The sequence below is a fragment of the Mchenga conophoros genome, linkage group LG8 (genome assembly GCF_057382185.1).
Source record: "Mchenga conophoros isolate Kocher_MC1m ecotype Shallow Benthic linkage group LG8, M_conophoros_male_GT1.1, whole genome shotgun sequence".
Classification (NCBI taxonomy): domain Eukaryota; kingdom Metazoa; phylum Chordata; class Actinopteri; order Cichliformes; family Cichlidae; genus Mchenga; species Mchenga conophoros.
Window position 1 is genome coordinate 6330518 of NC_140533.1, and position 21372 is coordinate 6351889.

General features: G+C 38.8%; 1 protein-coding gene and 2 long non-coding RNA genes across 3 annotated transcripts; all 3 read right to left on the reverse strand.

Annotated features, from left to right (window-relative positions):
• Positions 1 to 686: 686 nt before the first annotated feature.
• LOC146568010 (uncharacterized) lies at positions 687 to 3326 on the reverse strand. The gene is made up of 4 exons (XM_085283336.1): positions 3173 to 3326; positions 1553 to 1918; positions 1323 to 1447; positions 687 to 1230 (listed from the first exon to the last, which is right to left on the reverse strand). Exons 1-4 carry the CDS (start codon positions 3267 to 3269, stop codon positions 1084 to 1086), a joined length of 735 nt encoding a protein of 244 aa, XP_085139462.1. The 5' UTR covers positions 3270 to 3326; the 3' UTR covers positions 687 to 1083.
• A 3461-nt stretch (positions 3327 to 6787) lies between these two features.
• LOC146568011 (uncharacterized) lies at positions 6788 to 12853 on the reverse strand. The gene is made up of 6 exons (XR_014893504.1): positions 11890 to 12853; positions 10791 to 10918; positions 9437 to 9531; positions 9039 to 9341; positions 8914 to 8958; positions 6788 to 8812 (listed from the first exon to the last, which is right to left on the reverse strand). It is a non-coding gene; the product is annotated as an uncharacterized LOC146568011 (long non-coding RNA).
• Positions 12854 to 16404: 3551 nt separating this feature from the next.
• LOC146568012 (uncharacterized) lies at positions 16405 to 19133 on the reverse strand. The gene is made up of 4 exons (XR_014893505.1): positions 19107 to 19133; positions 17783 to 17875; positions 17381 to 17677; positions 16405 to 16760 (listed from the first exon to the last, which is right to left on the reverse strand). It is a non-coding gene; the product is annotated as an uncharacterized LOC146568012 (long non-coding RNA).
• Between the last annotated feature and the right edge of the window lie 2239 nt (positions 19134 to 21372).

Genomic DNA, 21372 nt, shown 5'->3' on the forward strand with positions numbered 1-21372 from the left:
GTCCCAGCTGTGTTTCCCTTTCCTGATTACTTTCCTGATTACTCTGTTTGCTGATTACTCTGTTTCCTGATTACTCTGCCATGTATTTTACTTTATTCACTTTAAAGACAAGAAACATTTTCTAATCATATTTTAGGTGGCAGCAGTGCCACCTCTGCAGTTTCCCTGAACATAGTGGACTATTTGGATTGGGATTATCTCATGACTAATTCACATGTATTCACATATTTGTTGCAGGCATAGCTGTTTCCTAGTCACAGTTGAAAGTCAGTGGCTTCCATTGTAAAACTCTGCCAAATCAAATATGCAGAAGCACCTGCTGCTGTGGCAATCCATATGACAAGGGAGCAGCTGAAAGCATCTCTTTTTTCTCTACTAGTAAGTCATTTGTGTTAATAGAGCTAAATGACCCAGTGGTACATCTACTAGGCTAATTAGTTAGAATCATTTTCAACAGTAAATCAATATGCATGCACGGTATGGGATTGTGAAACTGATCCTTCTGCGTTATATCAGTACTTCCACTATTTGACTAATACTATTCACTATTTCACTTCTAGAATATTTTGATGCTTTGATACTTTTGTACTTTTACTAGTACTTTGAATTGAGCCCCATTGAGTTGTTCTTATCATTTAAAAAACAAATACAACAAAACAAAGATTTTTCAAAGGAATGGCAAAATGTTAAAAATATCTTTGATTTATTGTACACATCAAATCAGGTAGAAAACTATGGTTCAAAACATTTAGAGCATTCACAAAGAAAAAAGAACAAAACAACACAAAGCTGTTGAAAACTCAACAGGTAAAGCCAGCGTGTGCTAAATCAAAGGAAAAAGTGCTTGGTCTGCAGTTTTTTTTCACCCACACTCTTCACACATTGCACCTGAACACTAAGCATAAACCAGGATGTGGTAGCTCAATCACTTTACTGCAGATAAAACACAAATTTCTGTAAAAGGAAGAGAGATGCACTACAGCAAAAGGTTAAAGATTACGAGTTCAGCCATCTGAAGCCGTCTGTGCAATTAACTGTGCATCACCGCGTGTTGAATTATTAGCACTGCACCGTCTCTGAGCATTACAGGAGACCCCTGAAGTCTGTGTTGACATCCGTGCTTAGAGATGTAACTAAGTAAGCATTGTGATGGTGGCAAGAGCAGGTCTGCCGAGGCCTCTGGGATCTTGGTGGTAATTCAGGCACGGCAGGTCTGAATTTCTTTTTATACTGGAGGAAGACAAAGGAAACGTTTTCACTCGAACACAGTCACATCCTCTTTGCTTGACTTTTAACAACAAGTCTATCTACTTCACACTTACTCGTTTGCACCTCATAATCAGCACTCCAATGATGAGGGACAGTATGACAGTAAATCCTATGACGACAGAGCAAATCAAGGTCAGATCCAGTATGGAGTTTGTGCACTGTTCCTCTGGGCCACCCTCTGTGTGTGAGAGAGAAAAAAGCACGTTATAGACAATTAAATTGAAAGTTACACCACTTTTAATGGAAGTGGATTGCATATACTGAAATGCACAATTCTCTTCACCTCTGACGATAATGACTGTGCCGTTGCTGGTCATGAGCAGCTTGTTGAATTTCTCGTCCGTGTAAATCCACTCGCAGTAATACAAGTTTGTGTCCTCGAGCTCCAGCAAAGACAACTGGAAAGTGAACCCACGAAGTTCCTGTGTGATCTCCTTGGCTGGACTTATGATTATTCGGCCTTTGAATTTGTTAGATGTGGTATTCTTGGTGACTGAAAATCCATTCAAGTCCAGGTACACAACATCTTGTTCCTTGTGGAAACGCCTATGCATGTACAGCCCCATTGGATTTTCCAAGGATGTGGTGCACACGATTTCAGCAGATGAATTGACTCTCATGAAAGTGATGGCTGAAGGATTTTGGAAAGCTGTCAGGGAGAGATGGATCGTTTAAAAGAATCACTTATGCAGAATTTTTGTTTTGTTTTAACACCTTATACATCAGCTCCACCACAGGGCACTGGCAAATAAACTTTAATTGCAATAAAGCAGAAAAGGCACAATTTGATCCAATTCGTCATTTGCTCAGTTCAGTACAGTTGTTGGGGCTGCAGAAGGTAACCACAAAACCAAACTACACCCAGTAACTGTATATAAAGTGGCCTAACCTAGATTTAGCTGCAGCAACATATTCCAGTCATGTCACTTGCAGTGGGCTTTTTTTGTAAACAACTAACTTCTACGTACATATTTTTGGTGCATCACTACATTTACTGTAAAGAGTGATTTAAAAAGACCTTTTTAAATGATGGGTTTTTTGAGACACTGCTAAGAGGCCCAAAACAGGATGAAGCTGCAAACAAACAGGAAAAGATGACTCAGACTCATCTTCAATGACATCTACAGTTATGTAAAAAACAGGGTTTTCTTCCCAGGAGCAGAAAACCTAATAAATTCACCCTGGGGTCAGACCATGCAGGGCTCAGAGAAATAGGCAAAAAACGTAAGAGCTTAGGTTTAGACTTCTGGAACTATGAACTTTGGACAGAGTTAAAGCAATGTGGGGACCCTTGGTCATGATGCACGACACTGAGAAAACCAAACACAGCATATCAGTGCGAACACCTCACAGTAAACAGTGAAGCATAGTGGAGGAGGGGTAGTGATTTGGTCTTGTTTTGCAGCCACAGGACCTGGGCACTCTGCAGTTAATGAGCACATAATGATCTTGTTTTGTGTACTAAAACAAGACTCAAATGTGAGGCAACCTGTCTAAGAGCAAAGCATGGCTGAAATTGTGTCACGATCCGAAGCACAGCAGCAAATCTACAACAGAATGGCCGAGAAGCAAAAGAATCCAGGCGTTCAATAACTCAGCTTAATCATGTTGCAGCCAGATCTTAAGACAGCTGTGTATGACCAAATGACTGCAAACCTCAGTGAACTGAAGCAGTGCTGTAAAGAAGAGTGGCCCAAAATTTCTCCAAAAGAACATAAGAGACTGATAAAATCACACAGACAAAGCATAACTGCGAGCTAGTGCTGCCTAAGTGCTTCTGCAAGCTCCTAAATCATAGGGTGCACTTAGTTTTTCACAGGACTGCAGAGAGACCTGTGAAAAACATTTTTTCCCACATAAATTTATAATTTTTGTGGATTCAAAAATTCCAAAACACACTCACCTTTCCTGATGTCTAATATTACCTCCGCAGGCATGCAGAGCAGTCCCAGCACACAGCTCCACCAGTAGGCTTTCATCATGCAGTCAGGCTCGCGCATATGCTCTCTGACTGACAGACAGATTGACTACAACATGAACGAGTGTGACAAAGAGAAATGAGGCGTAAAGAGGAAATGAGACACTGACTCTTGGTATTTTATCAGCTGTACGTGGGTGTGTGCATATGTGCTACATAACATCAAAGATGTGGAAGAGTTTGTTACTGACATAAATTTATTTGAAAAGATGTTCCATTGTACGAAAACTGTCTGATTTACAGTTAATCTGTACAAGCGGCACATACAGGATATTAATCACTTTTCACAGTTCTCAGTTTCACGGTACATTTTCTTATGATTCCTATTTCCATTATGGTTTTCACTTTCAAATGACACATATACACAGAAAGAAATGGTAAAAAAAAGATGAAACAGAGGAAGAGTTGTCTCAGAGGAATTACATTGTTTCCATAATAACATGTTTACAATGCTTCATTCAGTCTACTGTATAAATATGGACTGTATTGATAAGAATTTATGTTTCCACCATGACATCCCCTTTCATCATCCATCACAGTCTAAAGCAAGTGCTGGATGACTTTTACTGTGAGCTGTGATCAGAATTATGTGAAGAAGTCCAGGTGGACAGACATCAATGGATTTACAAAGTAAGTAGGTTATCCAACTTCTCGTCACTTCACATAATGAGAACATGGATGAGAAGTCAACTCTGTGGACATTAATTAGACTCCGTTTTACAACACATGCAGGTACAGTCCTATTTTTTCTTAAATGTTTATTCATCAGGCAAGAAATTCACATTCCCAAGTTTGACCCATAGTCTTTCCCTTTTACTCAGGAGACTAAAGTCACGTGGAATGCTTTATTATTCACATCCTATTATTGTATGCATATTAGACTGCATCAAAGAATTCTAAAAATTATTCTCTATGTACAGAGTCAGCTGTGGTAACTGATGAGCCGAATCTTTCACAAACAGCAAACATATGCATTTATGTTCTGCTACAGACTGGTGCAGTCTATGTCACCGTCCTCTCACTTACTCTGTACCTGTAAGTTCTATACAGGAAATACAAAATTACTACAGCAACAGCAGAGGCAAAAACACAACGTACAATGGTTGTCACGCGTGTTGACTCCTCGGGCCTAATGATGTGACCTAGTGTTGGAGCTGGTCCACCTGACAAAGTACAACACAGTTATTCTAACAGATGCACTGAATACAATTTATGTATGTCTGAACAAAACATACACTCATTCAAACACATAAATTTTAAGATGCTGATAGATACTCACTCTGTAAGTGGACGCTGATAGAAGTTTTATCCGTACAACAGTTTAACACGATTTCAGCTATGACATTTTCCTCTCTTTGGATATTTAAGATGGTCACTGACAAGCTATTCGGGGGATCCCATTTACAGCCATATTGTGACAAGCCACAGAGTTTGGTATGATTTTGGTTTATCCAGGAATAATTTAGAGCTCTACAGTCTGAGCCCCCTTTTGAATTTATGTAACAATTTAGAGTCACGTTTTTTCCAAATGTAACATAGTCAGGGTTACTGCAATTAAGTGACACCACTGAAAGAGAAAAAATATTAAAATATTGTTTAATATATTATTACATTTATTCTTCCTTATGTATTTAGAGTTGTCATGCTTTTTGGTACATACTTTTGTACTGATGAGACACTGTTTTGTAGAGCACAGAACAGACTTAACCATTTCCACACACAGGACATTCTGGAAGCTTCACTTCACTTGAAATTACTGGAAAGAAAAAAAAACACATATGAATCAAGAAACAGGGTTTTGCCTGTATATTTGTTTTAAATGAAAAAGTCATCTCAAAATCTGATTACTGGCTTGATTACATCATTATTGTAACAATGCTTCATGGCAGTGAAATCTTATATGGTTTATTCCCCTTAAATGGTGCAACATTTGTCAGTCAAATGCATTTTTGGGTTGAGCAGCAGAGTTGAGCATGTGGATTGGTGGATATTCTCCACCAGTGATAAGTCTGAAGAAACACGACATACTGGCAATTGAACCCTATTTATATGAAAGAACCAAACACAGCCACAACAGCCTTGCACCTCTTCTTCACTACCTTGGTCACAAACTGCTGTAGAATCCCATTCTTCAACAAGCATTCACTGCAAGTCAGCCAGTGTAGTTGTGCTGGTCACTCTGATATGAACAGCACGCCCAGGCTGATCCCACAAGTGTTCAAAAAGTCAAGTCTGCAGGCAGGCCATGCCATCCTCTCCACTCGCAAATACACATCGCTAAACATAATGTTCCTCTGCATATTCAGGTTAGAGTGCACATGTTGCTGACACCAGCGCAAACAGGTCTGGCCGTGAATCATGACAAGCCTTATGAGGCCGGACACTGGCTATGAGCAGATCCAAGTAATGCTGCAACTTGCCAGCTTGAAGTTGCCCTATAGCACAGACCCTATTCAGATCAGTGAAACATGGCATACTTGGAGCAGACACCAGCTGAGCAAGTATCCTGCTACATAAGCTTTATTGGCATTAAGCATTGTTACAAGAAAGACATAATTGGCCAAACACAAATGTCCTTTGTGCTAAGTTTAGTTCATGTTTCTTTGAGTAGTAGTTGTAAGTATACTGTATACTGATTACTGAAAATACAGATTTAAACATTTCTCATATTTGAGAGTGCAAAAGAAACAGCAGAGATAAATACTAGAAACAGTTAAGTGCAAAGATAGCATGCAAGCTTTCTGTTTATTTGAGTTTTTCCCACATTTCAGCACAAATACATAGATAACTTCAATAACAATAACGTTAACTGCTCTCCTTTAGTGTAACATTTTATAGACTTTACAGAAGCAGCAGCAGAATTCTCATTTATCTCTGCCCATAAATATGTTATTGTGTAACAGTCCTCAGAGGATTTGTAATTAACAGATTTTTTATTGCCAGAATAACTGGTCAGTTTCCAGATAAAAGAGAATGCCTGTAAATGTGACATCTAATCTCATATTGTGCAAAAACAGGGCAAAAAGTTTAGTAGTTATTGTAAGAAACACTAAATAACAAAATGTAATAAATTTTGTTTAAATTAGTTCGTCTCTTTACATAATAAGAACTTTTAATTTTGATACTCAGCATTTTACTTTTGTAAACTTAATTTTCTTAAATAAAACTTTGTGAGCAATTTAGGTTATCTAAACAAATCTATTTGCATTATTAGACTTGCATTGCATATAAAAACATGCATATGTTTCATGACTTTGTCAAGGGAAGAAAAGCCAAATAACACTAGCATGAAGAGAATTTTGTTAAAATATGTAAAAGAAGCAGTGATACTTGGTAGAGAACTTCTCTCTTTGAAGAACATTTGAAAAGGAGTCATAACAAACAGGGCAGATTAGGTCAGTGGTGACAAACATACAGCCCGTGATCCACATCTGGTCTGTGAGATAATTTCAGTTATTAATAGCCATCAGCCCTGCTGAGACTTTATTTTGACTTTATTTTGAATGGCACACCATTCGGTGTTCATACAGTTATGTGAGAGAAGGAAGGGGGGCAGATGTTCAGCAATGACAGCAAGTACAGTGGCTCAGTCCAGGAAATAAAACCCCAAATATTTCATCTGTGATGTTTGCAAAGTTAATTTGAAAACGGTCATTTTTATTGTGCTTGGCCAACAGTATACATAAAATAATGTCTCGTGTTAACCCGGTGATATTCTCATGCATGAGGTGACTTCAAAAACAGCAAAAAAAAAAAAAAAAAAAATAGCCAGGATAAGTGAACTGTCACCATGAACTTTGATGATGTTCCTCTGACATTAAAAATAGATACTGGACCATATGTGACTGTAAGAAGTGAAGAAACCTTTAATACACTTCCTAAAGTCTATAATGTTTAAAGGGCAAAATAGCAGTTTACTCAGCAGATGAGTGGAAAACATCAGTACCGTTTTGGTACAAGTAGACTATGAAAAACTGAACCAGTTAAAATAATTCTTAAACAAGATGCACAGCCATATGCAGTTCACGCAGTCAGACGAGCACCTAAACCTTTCATGCCTCTTGTGAAAAAGTAACTGCTGAGGCTTGAAAGTGAAGGGATAATAGAAAAGATGATGGTTCCAGTGTGTTCCAGGTTCCAGGTGTTCTACCTGTGGATATGTTTGAGTCAATCATGGAAGCTTCACCGTCTTTTGAAACTACATGAAAGAATTTTTAAAAACTTTTTTTTGTATGTCACTTGACCTAAAGGTTCACCTAACACAGATTCTCTTTAATCCTTTCAGGGAGAAATGCTCGTATGGGTCATTTCAGGAGGCTGGAATAGTTTCAAATGGGATGAAAAAAAACCCATGACACATTTGATTGAAAGACTTGTTACAAGTTGAGTGTATTTTGAACAAAACACTGTTCAATTTGACACAGTTATTACATTTACAGTTATTTTGTAGTGACAAGTGACTCTTTTAACTCCAGCATTAGGTGTTAGCTGTAAACATCTATAAACACAACACTGACATTTAATTTTGGGCTAACATCTTAACAAACAGTGGTTTACACGTAGGCCTGGAAAAATATTACCAGTCAATCTTCCTTTTGCTCTTTTTTTGCCCTCTGTCATTTCTGAAGGAAGTATATGTCTGATAATGTGCCAACCAATGTGCAACAAAAACAGCAGCACTGTAATGATGTAACGATGTGGACGGACTGTCTTGCCACAGTCTTTGAGTTTACTTGAGTTAACATATAATAATGCTACACAGGTGGCAAAAAATCCATGTGTGGAACAGGGAAATGCATTATCCACAGCCCACGAGAGTCCCATCTGTCCATTCATTCATCCATCACAGCCTAAAGTAACAGTTGGATGATTTTTACTGTGAGCTGTGGTCACAATTATGTAAAGAAGTCAAGGTACAGAAACATCAGTGGATTTACAAAGTAAGTATGTAATCCAACTTTGGATCATTTCCCTATTAGATCGTGGATGATAAGTAAACAAAATTGACCTGATGTTCACACAATGAAGAGTCAGAGCTGTGACAAATCTGTAGACATTCATCAGACACATAACAGGTTCAGTCCCAAATGTTCTTAAATTTCCCCATAATGGTTTCATTTTACTGAGCAGACTGAAAGTCATGTGAACGCTCTGTTATTCACATCCTGTTATTGTATATCTATATATTGTATATAAGACATCAAAGAAGTCTAAAAAAAAAAAAAAGGTTAATAAAAAACAAACAAACAATATGATGATCAAAGAGTCAGCAGTGATGAGCAGCATCTTTTACAAATGGAAAATATGTCACATACATTCATATACATTCATATTCCCCTCGCACTGATAAACAATCATACAAAGAAAAAATACATTTTTAAACAACCGTGAAGTCTTTACTGACTGGTGCAGTGTATGTCACTGTCCTCTCTCTTACTCTGCGTCTGTAAGTTCTATACAGGAAATACAAAATGAACACAACTACAGCAGAGGCAAAAACACAAAGTACAATGGTGGTCAAGTGTGTTGACTCCTCCTGCTGCTCGCTGGGTTCTGGTCTTGGACCTGATTCACGTGTGGAAGTGGAATACAGTTATTCTAACTGAATAACATTTGTTACAATATGTAACAATGTACAATGGTTAAGTCGTTGTCTTTCAGCTTACCGTTATCTGGTGGTGTTGTTGGTTGGAAAACGTCCGTTTTTGGATCTGGATAGTAAATTGCAGTTATTTTAACAGTGGCAATGACAACAATTTATTCTGGATATCTGAACTAAACATACACTCACCAATGATTAGCTGTACTCTGACAGGAAGTGATTTCACCATTCCACAGATTGACACGATTTCAGCTGTGACATTTGCCTCTTCTTGGACATTTGAGATGGTCAGTGACAGGTAGGTAAGGGCATCCCATGCACAAGTGTATTTTGTGGCATCAGTTTCACATAGTTTGTTGCCATTTGTGTTATGCCAGTCATACTTTTGACCAGTACACACTTTCCCTCCAAAAGTCGAAGTTATGGAACAATTTAGAGTCACATTTTCTCCAGCTGTAGCACTGACAGTGTTGTTGCAATTAAGTGACACAGCTGAAAGAAAGGAAATATTTGATGTTCAATTTCTTCTTCCTTTAGAGCGCTCATGTCTATTAGTAACATATCTGGTACAAGCAGTATAGAAATACCTTCATCTGATGAAACACTTCTTTGTAGAGCACAGAACAAACTCAAACATGTCAACATGTACAACATCCTGGAAGCTTCACCTCACCCCAAACGGCTGGAAAGAACAAAGTCATTACTGCAGGTTCACATAAAGTCATGCTGTTTTAGAAAACACAAGAAACATGTTCTCTTTGACACATTAAACATAAAGTAAAATGTGCTTATCCCTAAAAAATCATTTAAATTTCTATCATTTGAGAATGCAAGAAAAACAGCAGCGACAGTAACATATGATTATAATAGTTCTATTAAGACATAAACGGACATATCAGCAGTGTTACACGCATTGTATCTTCTGTCACATGTGGAGTCACGCTTCCTACTTTAGTTTGCTGTGAAAACCAAACAATTGTGAGATTGACAAGTTTGAACAGCTCCACAACAGCTGCCAAGAATGTTGGTTCAAACAGGAGCTTCTGTAGGTCATGTGCCATCATCAAGTCGCGTGGCACTGCTGAGACCAGATTCATAGCTTTGCAGAATTAAAACAGAAAACTTTACGGGTGTTAACGGACAAAATGGACTGTTTGGAATAATCCCACCTCTTTTTTTTAGTGTCACATTTTATGTGCTTCTGAGCATATGTGTTCGGTACATTCTTCTGTATTCTGTAAGACTCCCCAGATTAGGATGACTTAATATTGTTAAACAGTCTCCTGGATGACAAGTGAAAAGCACCCAAGAAGCATTTTTGGTGGTTTCCCCAATAAAAGCAGATTCATATTCCGACACTTTATGCTTCTGCATTCATGGAGTGCTGCAGTTATTCTAGTACTTCCTTATTAATATTCTTCTTTCTCCTTTTTGCCTGGAAACTCGTGTTACCTGTTAGCTTCTAGCTACAAGTGGCATAGATTGCTTATAAATTACAGCTTGTCTGATGCAGAAAGAAAAACAGAGGAAAGCATTTAGTAGTAAGGTGTAGAAACTGTAAATCACAAAATATAATAATTTTTGTTTAAAGTAATAAAATGAATTAATTGTTGTATTCACTTTTTTTTTATATAGATAGATATAGTAATAAAAATTTAGATACCCCAAATGAGCCTTTTTACATAATAAGCACTTTTTTTTTTTGTTAGTCAAAATTTTGCTTTTGTAAATTTCTTTAAGCATTAAGTAAAGAAGTAACTTTTACTATGTGAGCAATTTGTTGAAGGTTTTCTAAGCAACATTATTTACATTTAAATGACTTGATTACCCTGATAAAAAGATGCATATGATTTATAACCTTTTTTGAAAGAAAACGAGACTGTTAACAATTACCAGCATGTAGAATTAGTTAAAATACATAAAAAAAGGATTAATACTTACTTGGTAGAGAACGTCTCTCTTTGGACAACATTTGTGAATGAGTCGTAAAAAATCAGGGCAGATTAGATTATCCAGTCGAGGTGACACATGATACCAGGGGGAGTTTCTTGCAGGTGAAATGAAACTGCCTGCAGAGATTACAAGACTCATTGGCAAAGAAGAATGGAAAAAAAGAAGCAAACACATTCCTTAAAACAGGGTCTAAGGTGACACTTTTCATTTATGAGAGAACAAATGAACTGGATCTAAATGCTTTTTTTCTTCGTCAGTGAATAACACTGGCTTGAAATGATTTTTTAGATTTTACTAAAAGTTTGGTTGGTAAGTTAAAAAACAGACTGAATTCAAAAACTAGTTGTGAGGCCTTTCAGGTAAGAATAAAAGAAATAAGCAAAGGTTAAAGACAATGCTTTATAATGAGAATGCTGTTATTAGTTTCATTCTTTTATTTTCATATATTATATTTTTGGCCTGGGAACGCCTTGGTATTCCCCCGGATAAGCTGGAGGAGGTGGCTGGGGAGAGGGAGGTCTGGGCCTCTTTGCTTAGGCTGCTGCCCCCGCGACCCGGCCTCGGATAAAGCGGATGAAGATGGATGGATGGATGGATATTTTTTAATCAGCATATAATACAAATTAGTATTGAACATAAGTTGTAGTCTTGTTTTTATTGCTAATGCCAGTTTAATCAATCCATCCACGTATCCTCTTCAGGGTCGCAGGGGGTGCATGTCTTTGGACGGTGGGAGGAAGCCGGAGTACCCAGAGAGACACAAACTCCACATAGAAAGGAATTGAACTCAGGACCTTCTTGCTTCGCAACAACAGTGCTACCCACTGTGCCACCATTCACTTTAATTTATTAGTTAATTTAAAGGTAAAAGAGGGAACTCATACAGACTTAGCTGTCACACATTTTTGCTTTGAGTTTTTTTCATACCTTCACGTGTACACTACCAGTCAAAAGTTTGGACACACCTTTCCTTTAATGGTTTATCTTTACTTTCATGACTATTTACATTGTAGACTCTCACTGAAGCCATCAAAACTATGAATGAACACATATGGAATTATGTAGTAAATAAAAAAGTGTGAAATACCTCAAAACATGTTTCATGCTTTAGATTCTTCAAAATGTCCACCCTTTGCTTTAATCACTGCTTTGCACACTCTTGGCATTCTGTCGATGAGCTTCATGAGGTCGTCAGCTGAAATAGGTTTCCAACATTCCTGAAGAAGTTCCCAGAGATGCACTTGTTGGCCTTTTGCCTTCACTCTGCGGTCCATCTCAAACCGAACCTCGATTGGGTTTAGGTCAGGCAATTGTGGAGGCCAGGCCATCTGGCGCAGCACTCCATCACTCTCCTTCTTGGTCAGATAGCCTTTACACAGCCTGGAGGTGTGTTTGGGGTCATTGTTGAAAAATAAATGATGGTAGAACTAAACTGGATGGGGAGGCATGTTGTTGCTGGGTCAGTGTGCCTTCAGAATAAATCTCCAACAGTGTCACCACCAAAGCACCCCCACACTATACCACCTCCTCCTCCATGCTTCACGGTGGAAACCATGCAAGTAGAGACCATCCGTTCACCTTTTCTGTGTTGCAGACAGACACGGCGACTGGAAACGAAGATCTCAAATTTGGACAAAAACACAGATTTTCACAGGTCTAATGTTCATCCCTTGTGTTTCTTTGCCCAAACAAAGCTGTTCTGCTTGTTGCTTTTCCTTAGCAATGGTTTCTTATCAGTGGTTTTAGACCATAAAGATCTGATTCGCACAGTTTCTTCTGATCAGTTGATGTAAATAAGTGTCTGCTCCTGGAACTCTGTGTGGCATTTATCTGGGCCCTAATCTTTATCACAGCGCTTAATGGTTTTTCACCACTGCACTTGAGGACACATTCAAAGTTTTAGCAATTTTCCGGACTCACTGAGCTTCAGTTCTTAAACTAATGATTCAATTCTATTTATCCAGAAACAAATAACAGCAACAGTCACCTCAAGGTGATTTATGTTGCAAGGCAGAGACCCTACAATAATACATACAGAGGAAAACCCAACAATCACATGACCCCCTTTGAGCAAGCAGTCAGACTGTTGTTTCTCTTTACTTAGCTGATTGGTTCTCGCCATAATATGAATTCTAATCGCTGTCAAATAGGGCTGTCAGCTGTGTACCAACCTGACTTCTGCACAACACATCTGATGGTCTCACAATGAACCTTGAGAAGGCACACATGTGAAGTGAAAACCATTTCATTTGACTACATCACGAACCTCACTGAAAGAAGGCCAAGGGTTTGCAGCGCCGTCGACAAAGCAAAGGGTGGCTGCTTTCAGGAATCTAAAATATAAGATATATTCAGAGTTATTTATCAGTATTTTTGCTTTGCTGCATAATTCCATATATCCCGCTCTCTATATTTGATGTCTTCAGTATGTATCTACAATGTAGAAAGTAGTAAAAATAAAGAAGAACCATTAAATGAGAAAGTTTGACTGGTAGTGTATTCATTTTTGACCGTTTATCCTCTCAATAAAGCGTGAAGCTGACATAGAGTTAAAGACAACCATACACCCCCACAAACATGCCCATAACCAGTTTAGAATCACAAGTTAAACTGCCAAACATGCCTTTGGAGGATACCAGAGTGCTGGGAGGAAATGCCACACAGGCACAGGGAGAACAAAGAAACGTAACAAACAACAGCTCTGACCTGTTCACAAACTCTGCAGAAAAAGTGCCAGCACTAAACAATGCACCGCCATTCACTGCATTTGTAAAACAGAAACCACTTTGAACAGATTATACAAAACTCAAATGTATCCTTTTATTATTCACAAAGGCTTTTATTTAACATTACCATTTTCTTGCAGGATGACTCAACCCTACATGATAAATCTACATGACTGATGTAAAAAAAATAAATAATCCAAAACAAACAAGCCAGCAGCTGAAGCTAATGTGTGCGGAACCACACAACTGCAGAGTCTTTTGACTCTAAGCTACTTTTCTGGGTAAAGGTGATAAAAAACTCCAGGAAGTCATCAACCTTGCTGCCGGCTTGTCATTTAAATCCTCACAGAGCTCCCTGCAGCAGGTTTTACATTCCTTTGGCACCTATTTCACTTTACAAGTGAAATAGGTGCCAAAGCAGGTGTTGCATAAGAAATCTCACGGAGAGAACAGAAACGTTTACTCATGACTGTAGCGCTGATGCTGAGCCAAACTATTTCGATTCAGTTCACTTTTACTGACAGAGTGCCAATCTCATCAACAATCTAATGTGTGATCTAAATCTGTGCTGAACGCCCTCTGAAGGAACTTAATCTTATTCGTTTGCCAGTTTAAAGACAGGAAATCGCCCACAAAATCACAAACAAGTAAATATCAGCAGCACTAATGTTGTTGAGTTGTAGTGGAAGCCAGATGCTAAAAACACCTTTTTGTACCAGGTAAATATACTTATTTTGATTCTGCATTTGAGCATGCTCATGCTAACCAAGACGCACACTCAAGAAATGAAAGAGGAAACTGCATTTCCTCGGGGTGCTTGCGAATGTTAGCTCGTGACATACATTCTAGCCTCGCCTCTAAATATTTATGCGGGCCAAGGAGGTAGCACTGAAGCTAAAAATGCAAAACCCAAAACAAATGGGCGACATAATGGCGGCTACATCAACTTCAGCATCATCAGAGTGTCTACACTGAAATGAGACAGCTCTTGTTTCAGAGAGGTTCAGACTTTTTAGAGCTTCACATGACAAATATATGACAGCGGGGGAGATTCTAAGTTGAAACTTTTATGCATGCAGTGCCTTGTAATTTATGTTAATGAAATATGCTGTTTGCAAATGTAATCAGCCTCATCATCAAACCTCAACTCAACTGAATAAACATTATAAGGCTATCTTGAAAAGCAACCTAATCAGTTGGATGACCTATTGTAGTGTCTAAGAATAATTCAGAGTGAATAATCAGACATTTCAATCTCATCCACCCTTTTCAGGGTGGAGCCTTTAGTTACCATACCCAAGGCAAGGGCTCAAGGTAAAGAACTATTTGTGGCAAAGCAGATCAGATGAGATACACGCACAACATGAGTGCAGTCTCATATTTACACAGAATCACATACAAATCATTGAGCACTTAAAGTAGCATTAATCAGTACAGACACTAGAAACTCAGGCTGCCATTCAATATACCTGTACATGAAGTAAACTGGTAATAGAGTTGCTTTATATTAAAGTTTCTGAATTCATACTGTACAAACCCTTGTTTTATTAAACAATGTTTTTTTTCACCTCGCTTGTTCTTTCTGTTCTTCCACAACCTCTTGTCCTCTCTCTTTCCATCCTCGTCACTTAACTAGAAACTGGTCTCCACACACCTTGTGTGAATCGCACACTTGTTCCTGATGACTTTGCTGCTTTATAAGGAAGGGTTATTCTTTACTGTAGCAGTGAAGCCTGGTATGAACTTTTGTGGTGTTTTGTTTCTTATTATGAGGAGTTGGTAATGGCCAAATGAAGCTTTCTGCAGCACCGGCTCATGTATTGAAAAAGCTTTTCAACACATGCTTCTTTGGTGACATTTGGTGGCCACAAATATGAACAGCAGCTTTAATCCACAAATGAAAAGAAAACTGCTGTATTATGATTGCCCACTGAGAGATGCTGATTTGCCAGCCTATATTTAATATCATGTGACATTCTGTGACATCGGCCTGACTTTGCTTGTGACTTCCTGACGTTTGTAAACAAATAGATAAAAATGACATCATATATAACGACATATCACAAAGTATTATAACAGGTTGGACTATGCTTCTGCTGTTAGGTAACTGCCTCAATGTGATTATGTAATTAATTTGTGCATTTATATATATTATATTCTAACCCTTATGTATAGTGTATTTGTATGTATGTTTTGGACCCGGGGGTACACTTGCTTATTAACTAGTAAAATAAAAACATAAAATAAGGTTATTCTGTTTGTTTTTTTCCTCGCTGACTCTGTCTCTCAATGTCTTGGTTTTCTTTTGACACATGTGCCGTCAGCTCAGCTTCAAATGGAGCCGTGTTTTTGACCAGTTCCTCAAATCCAGACAACTTCCCCCCTTGGCTGAATGGAAGAATTATCTGTGATCGTACATTGGGCCAGAATCAAATATGTGGTTGTCCAAGCAGACTGAAAATTGACTATTTATCTGACATCTCATAATTTCCTCTTGCTTAAGGAGTGGCTATGATCTTTGTAAAACAGCCAGCAAGATTGCAGCACAGGTTTTCCAGACATAGCTGAGACAGCCCTAGTGACATCATCAGGGTCTGTTTCTAGCTGGCCACATTACAGTAACACAATTAGATTTCTTTGTACACTAGTCAAGGTGCAGTTTGTAGATGCTAGATTGTAATGTGGTGGGGGGACGTAACAGAGAGATTTTCAGGTTTTATTCCACATGTAATCAAATATAAAATACCCTCCAAAAACAAACAAACAAACAAACAAACAAACAAACAAACAAACAAACAAACAAACAGATTATACAATATTTAGAATTTATTGTGGTCACACTATCCCACCATTAACTGGAGACATTGTAGGCTTGTGTACAGTACAGAGGCAGTGTTCACACATCACTGAATGAAAGTAAACAGTAGTTTTGTAACAAAGCTCCTCTCAGGAGCACAGCAGACAATATTCAGCTGCAGCTGTGCTCGTTGTTGTTGTTTGTATAAACCTATCGAGTAATGACAGTAATGTTTTTGGGAAGCAGGTGGATCCACATTCATACATCAAATACATGCCACATAACACCACAATCAGTCTTTAATTCACAGTGCAGAATCTGTGCCACTTACATTTCTGTGTGTCTGTGACTTCTATAGAGAGAAAATGGACACAGCTGTGGGAAAAACACAGAGTACGACGGCCATCGCATGTGACTTCTCCTGCATTCCTGAAGCTGACAAAGTAAAGTACATTTATTAAAGTACAGTTAACATGAGCATGAAATACAATTGAAATACAAAATATTAATTCACAGACATATTTCTTGTAAATGTACAGTACTGTGCAAAAGTTTTAGGTAGGTGTTAAAAAAAAGGTTGTAAACAAAGAATGCTTTCAGAAATATAAATGATTGTTTATTGGCCCCAAATGTATTGTGCAGCAGGACAACGACCCCTAACGATGGTATGGCGCCCGCAGAGGTCTGATTTCAATATCATTGTGTGTGTCTGGCATTATATGAAGAGACAGAAGGATGTGAGGAAGCCTACGTCCACAGAAGATCTGTGGTTAGTTTCCCACGTGTGGGACTAACAGAGGCTCCTCTTATCTTATCTCTTATCTCTTAGCCAGGAAGAATTGATGATGTTTTGAAGGCAAAGGGTGGTCACACCAAATATTGATTTGAATGAGATTTCTCTTTTGTTCATTCACTGCATTTTGTTGATTGACAAAAATCAATTATTAACTTTTCCATTTTTGAAAGCATTCTCTGTTTACAACATTTTTTCTCACCTGCCTAAAGCTTTTGCACAGTACTGTATATTTCTGATGATATTACTGAAACTTACTAACCTGCAGAAGGGAATAGTTGTGCAGGATGGGATTTAGCCATACCACAGCCTGACCTGATTTCAACTGTAACGTTCACCTCTTTCGTGACACTTGGGACGGTCACTGAGACATACTTCAGACGATCCCCTTTACAGATGTGTTTTGTCAAACTCCTGTAACATTGTATGGGCTCATTTTTGTTCTCCACGGTATATATATCAAAAACGCTACAGTTTGAGCCATCTTTCCAATTTATGGTACAATTTAGAGTCACACTTTGTCTAACTTCTGCAGTCTTGCTGCAATTCACTGACACAGCTGAAAGCAAAAAAAGCACCAAATGATATTATTATATTTCTTCTTTCTAATGCATTTACATGAATAGCAATACTTCTATTTTTGATACACACATTGTATAATTACCTTGATCTGATGATACAGTGCTTTGTAGAGCAAAGAACAGACTCAAGCATATGCACAGGTAGAACATCCTGGAAGCCTCAATGTCTTTAAAAACTGGAAGGAAGCAGAAAAGTGTTGCTGTTTTAGAAACAGGGTTTTGTAGTCTTAATTTATTTTTTATTGTGTAATTTAAGATCATCATAAAATTTGAGAAAACAACCATAGCAGTCATTTATGCAAACAATGAGTGAAAGCAAACTTTTAAAATGCTCTAACAAAAGCTGAATGTTTTTAAGCTTCAGTGTTTGTCAGGTTAGTTTGTTTAAAGCTGTGCAATCAGTGAGCATCTCAAAAGGAACTTGCACACACAATACACTTCACTTTTACTGAGCGCGATCGTTTTATGTGGAATTACAAAAAAAAACCTGCAACAAGTTTCGACAGCTTCCTTAAAGAATAGTAAGAATGCTGATAGCCTGCAAAAAAACAGAAAGTGGAATAACTGATCCATGGAAGACACCTGAAACCAGGTTAGGTATGAAGATACTCCTTGATAGATACTCCATTCTGTAATATTTGATGCCTGATCTTTTGTTGTGATAGACTTTGGCTGTACATTACTAACAACATTGTGTGTCACAGTACATTGATCAGGAGTCTGCTGATCAACAATACTCCGCAGCACACAGTAATCCTTAATAATTTTTCTCTTTAATTTCCCAATAAAGTAGACTTTTGTTCCCATTTCAGGGAATAATATTGTACTTTAAACCTCTGCATTCATCGGACAGCTGCAGCTCCTCAACTAACAATTATTCTGTCCACATTAAGATGGTTGGAATATGATAAGTTTTGTAGCTTTGATCTAAGTTTGCACATCTGTCATCATGGTAAACAGCCAGCTTCCTGCACATGTATCCACATCATTTACAATTTAAAGGCATCATCTATTAAAAGTAATAAAAGCAAATAATAGCAAAACAAATAGTAAACAAACAATAAATAATAAAATGTAATGGATGTGACTTATACAGATCAAAGCAATGCATATTTGACTAAATTAATAAAAAAAATTAAATTAGACAGGTAAGAGTGGTACTTTTACTTTTGATATGCAACATTTTGTTTCCACAAACTCACCTAAAGGCACTTTTCTTAAATATAAAATATTTCTCCCAATATCTGTTTAAAATGATCAAAGCAAATCTGTTTGCATCAGCAGTTCTCTATCACCCAAATAAAACCAAGCATATCATTCATTACGTATTCTAGGGAAAAGAAGCAATTTATACCATCTCTTGCAGACAATTTTGGTAAACTAGGTTCACTGAAAAGTAATACTTACTTAGCAGGGAACTTAACTCCTTGCAGGGTATCTGAGAATGACTCAAAAACCAGGAGAGACAGCATTAATCCAGTTCACAGCTGCCACAGGACACCAGTGGGAGTTACCCGAAGAAGAGAAAGTAAGAAGCAGACAGGTTGCTCAACATGAACTCTACCAATGGGGCACTTCAGGTAAGAATAAACCACCAGCTACCAGTTTTGGGGTCATTAATAAAGAAAAGTAAGAGAATAGAAAAACAATAGAAAAATAGTTATCCACAGTTTATTTTTTTTTAATTTGGATATTGGCTACTAATCACTTATTTTGATCCCAGGCCTTGTAACTGACCATTTTCAAGGGAGTGTTTGTTAAACTACGTTTTGTTTGTCAAGGGCAGCTCATGCCTTAAGTGTGGGCCTGTTGTGGGTATACTGCAGGGCTCCACAGGGGGTCCCTCTCTACTTAGTGAAGGTAGCCCAATCAATAGGTTGTCACATTTGGACTGAGATGTGCTCTGCATTTTACAGCAGAACTGGGGCCTGTGTCTCTGTTGTTCTCTCTCCATGTTAACATCCCGTTGCTGCCCACTCTGGGCAAGTGGGTCTGTTTGCTGGGTCAGTGATTATTAGGAATTCCTTTGGCTAATTGCAAGAACATCTGGGTTTAAATCCGCCATCTGCCTGGAGCCTTTTTGTCTGCAATTTGATGTTCTCTCCATGTCTGTTTAGGTTCTCTCCAAGTACTTTGGCTTCCAAAGACATGCAGTTAATGAGGTTAGGTTAACTAGGGATTTTCATATTGCCCACAGGTGTGAATGTGAGTTTGAATGGTTGTCTGTCTCTCTACTGATTAACTCAGCATCATTTTTTTTTCTTTGTTAATCTCTGGATCGTCATGTGCCCTTGGGCTCAACACAAGAGCCACAGGCAAATACAGACAAGCTCCCCCAGGTGGTTAAAAGTAAGAATAACCTATTGAGATTTCACTATTCCATGGTTCGTCTTTCCCTGGGCCAGAATTAAATACACTTGATGGTTCAAGCAGAATTGGTAAGTGGTTGGTGATCGGTCCTCCTCTAGCAGCCGACTGCCTTTGGTCTCCGGCTCTTCTCCTCTATACGCCACACCTGCATTTATGAAGGGAGACACCTGATAATTGCCGTCTTTGTTGCTTTCATAGTGACTTTCTGTTTGGGGCTACATCCAGTTGACCTCTGGTCTATCTGAAGCCTGTCCTACTTCATGGTCAACACCATACTTAACAGACAATTTAATTGGATTAATAGACAAAAAAGAAAAGCAAAAAAAAAGACAAAAAATCAAAAGCAAATGGCAGTGATCACATTGAATGGCAGCAACTTGAATGCTGCACTTGAATAACCCTGCTGCGATTGTAAGACAACATCCAGGTTCAATGCAATTCAGTTCATCGGTCTCAATCCACAGGACACGTCAGGCTTCGCAGGAATAACAAAAATATTACAAAACCGGGGGTGGATTGTGGGCAGAAGGTCATTTATATATTAAAATGGACATTTAAAGAAATAAGCAGGAGTTTTCATCTCTTAACCCTGACATTATTAAAAAATTCTTACATGGCACTGTGATTTTGTTGGCTCCGATACAGTCACACACTGTAAAAAAAAAAAAAAAATTGTTGCGATAACTTAAAAACTCAATTCTGGGGTCTGGGGTGTGGGGCCTCCCTGCTGCTGCGGAGTCGGGGTGGTCTGCCTCTCCCCACCGCAGGGAAAAGGGTAACACCACCTGGGTCTGGGTGCAGTTCCCCCCTCCAGGGGCAAGGGTACCTAGACCCGGTTCGTAGAGTACGCTTGGGGAGTGTGATCGTGTGTACAGCGTCTCTTTATGTCTGTCTCCACGTTGGTTGAGTGTGGAGTAAGTGCATATGAGAGCATGAGGGTGGGAATGGATGTTTGTGTCTGTGTGTGCCTGTATTTCTGTGTCTATATGTCAGGTTGGGTATCAGGCGCCACCTCTCTGGGGACATCTCAGGCCCTCCAAGGTTTGGAGGCCTATCTCCCCCTACCACCACTTCCCCTGCCGGTGGCGGACTCCCTCAGACATCGGTGCGTTGGTGGTTCTTTGTGTCCGGGGATGGGCGTCCGGGTACACACAGGATCACTCCTTGGTGGCCGCTTATTGGGGCCTGGAGCCTGGGGCTCGCTCGGGCCACTTCGGAGGTGGGGTGCCCCCGGCCTCTCGGTCTGGGGCTCGGTCACTCAGGCACAGCTGGCTGCCGGCGGAGCTCACGGGCGCGTCACTGC

What these genes read in the sequence shown, in the direction of transcription:
- LOC146568010 (XM_085283336.1), bottom strand. Translation starts at nt 3,269, where the DNA reads ATGCGCGAGCCTGACTGCATGATGAAAGCCTACTGGTGGAGCTGTGTG. An exon ending in CACAGTCATTATCGTCAGAG is followed by an intron (nt 1,448 to 1,552) that starts GTGAAGAGAATT and finishes TCTCACACACAG; the next exon opens with AGGGTGGCCCAGAGGAACAG. An exon ending in TGATTATGAGGTGCAAACGA is followed by an intron (nt 1,231 to 1,322) that starts GTAAGTGTGAAG and finishes GTCTTCCTCCAG; the next exon opens with TATAAAAAGAAATTCAGACC.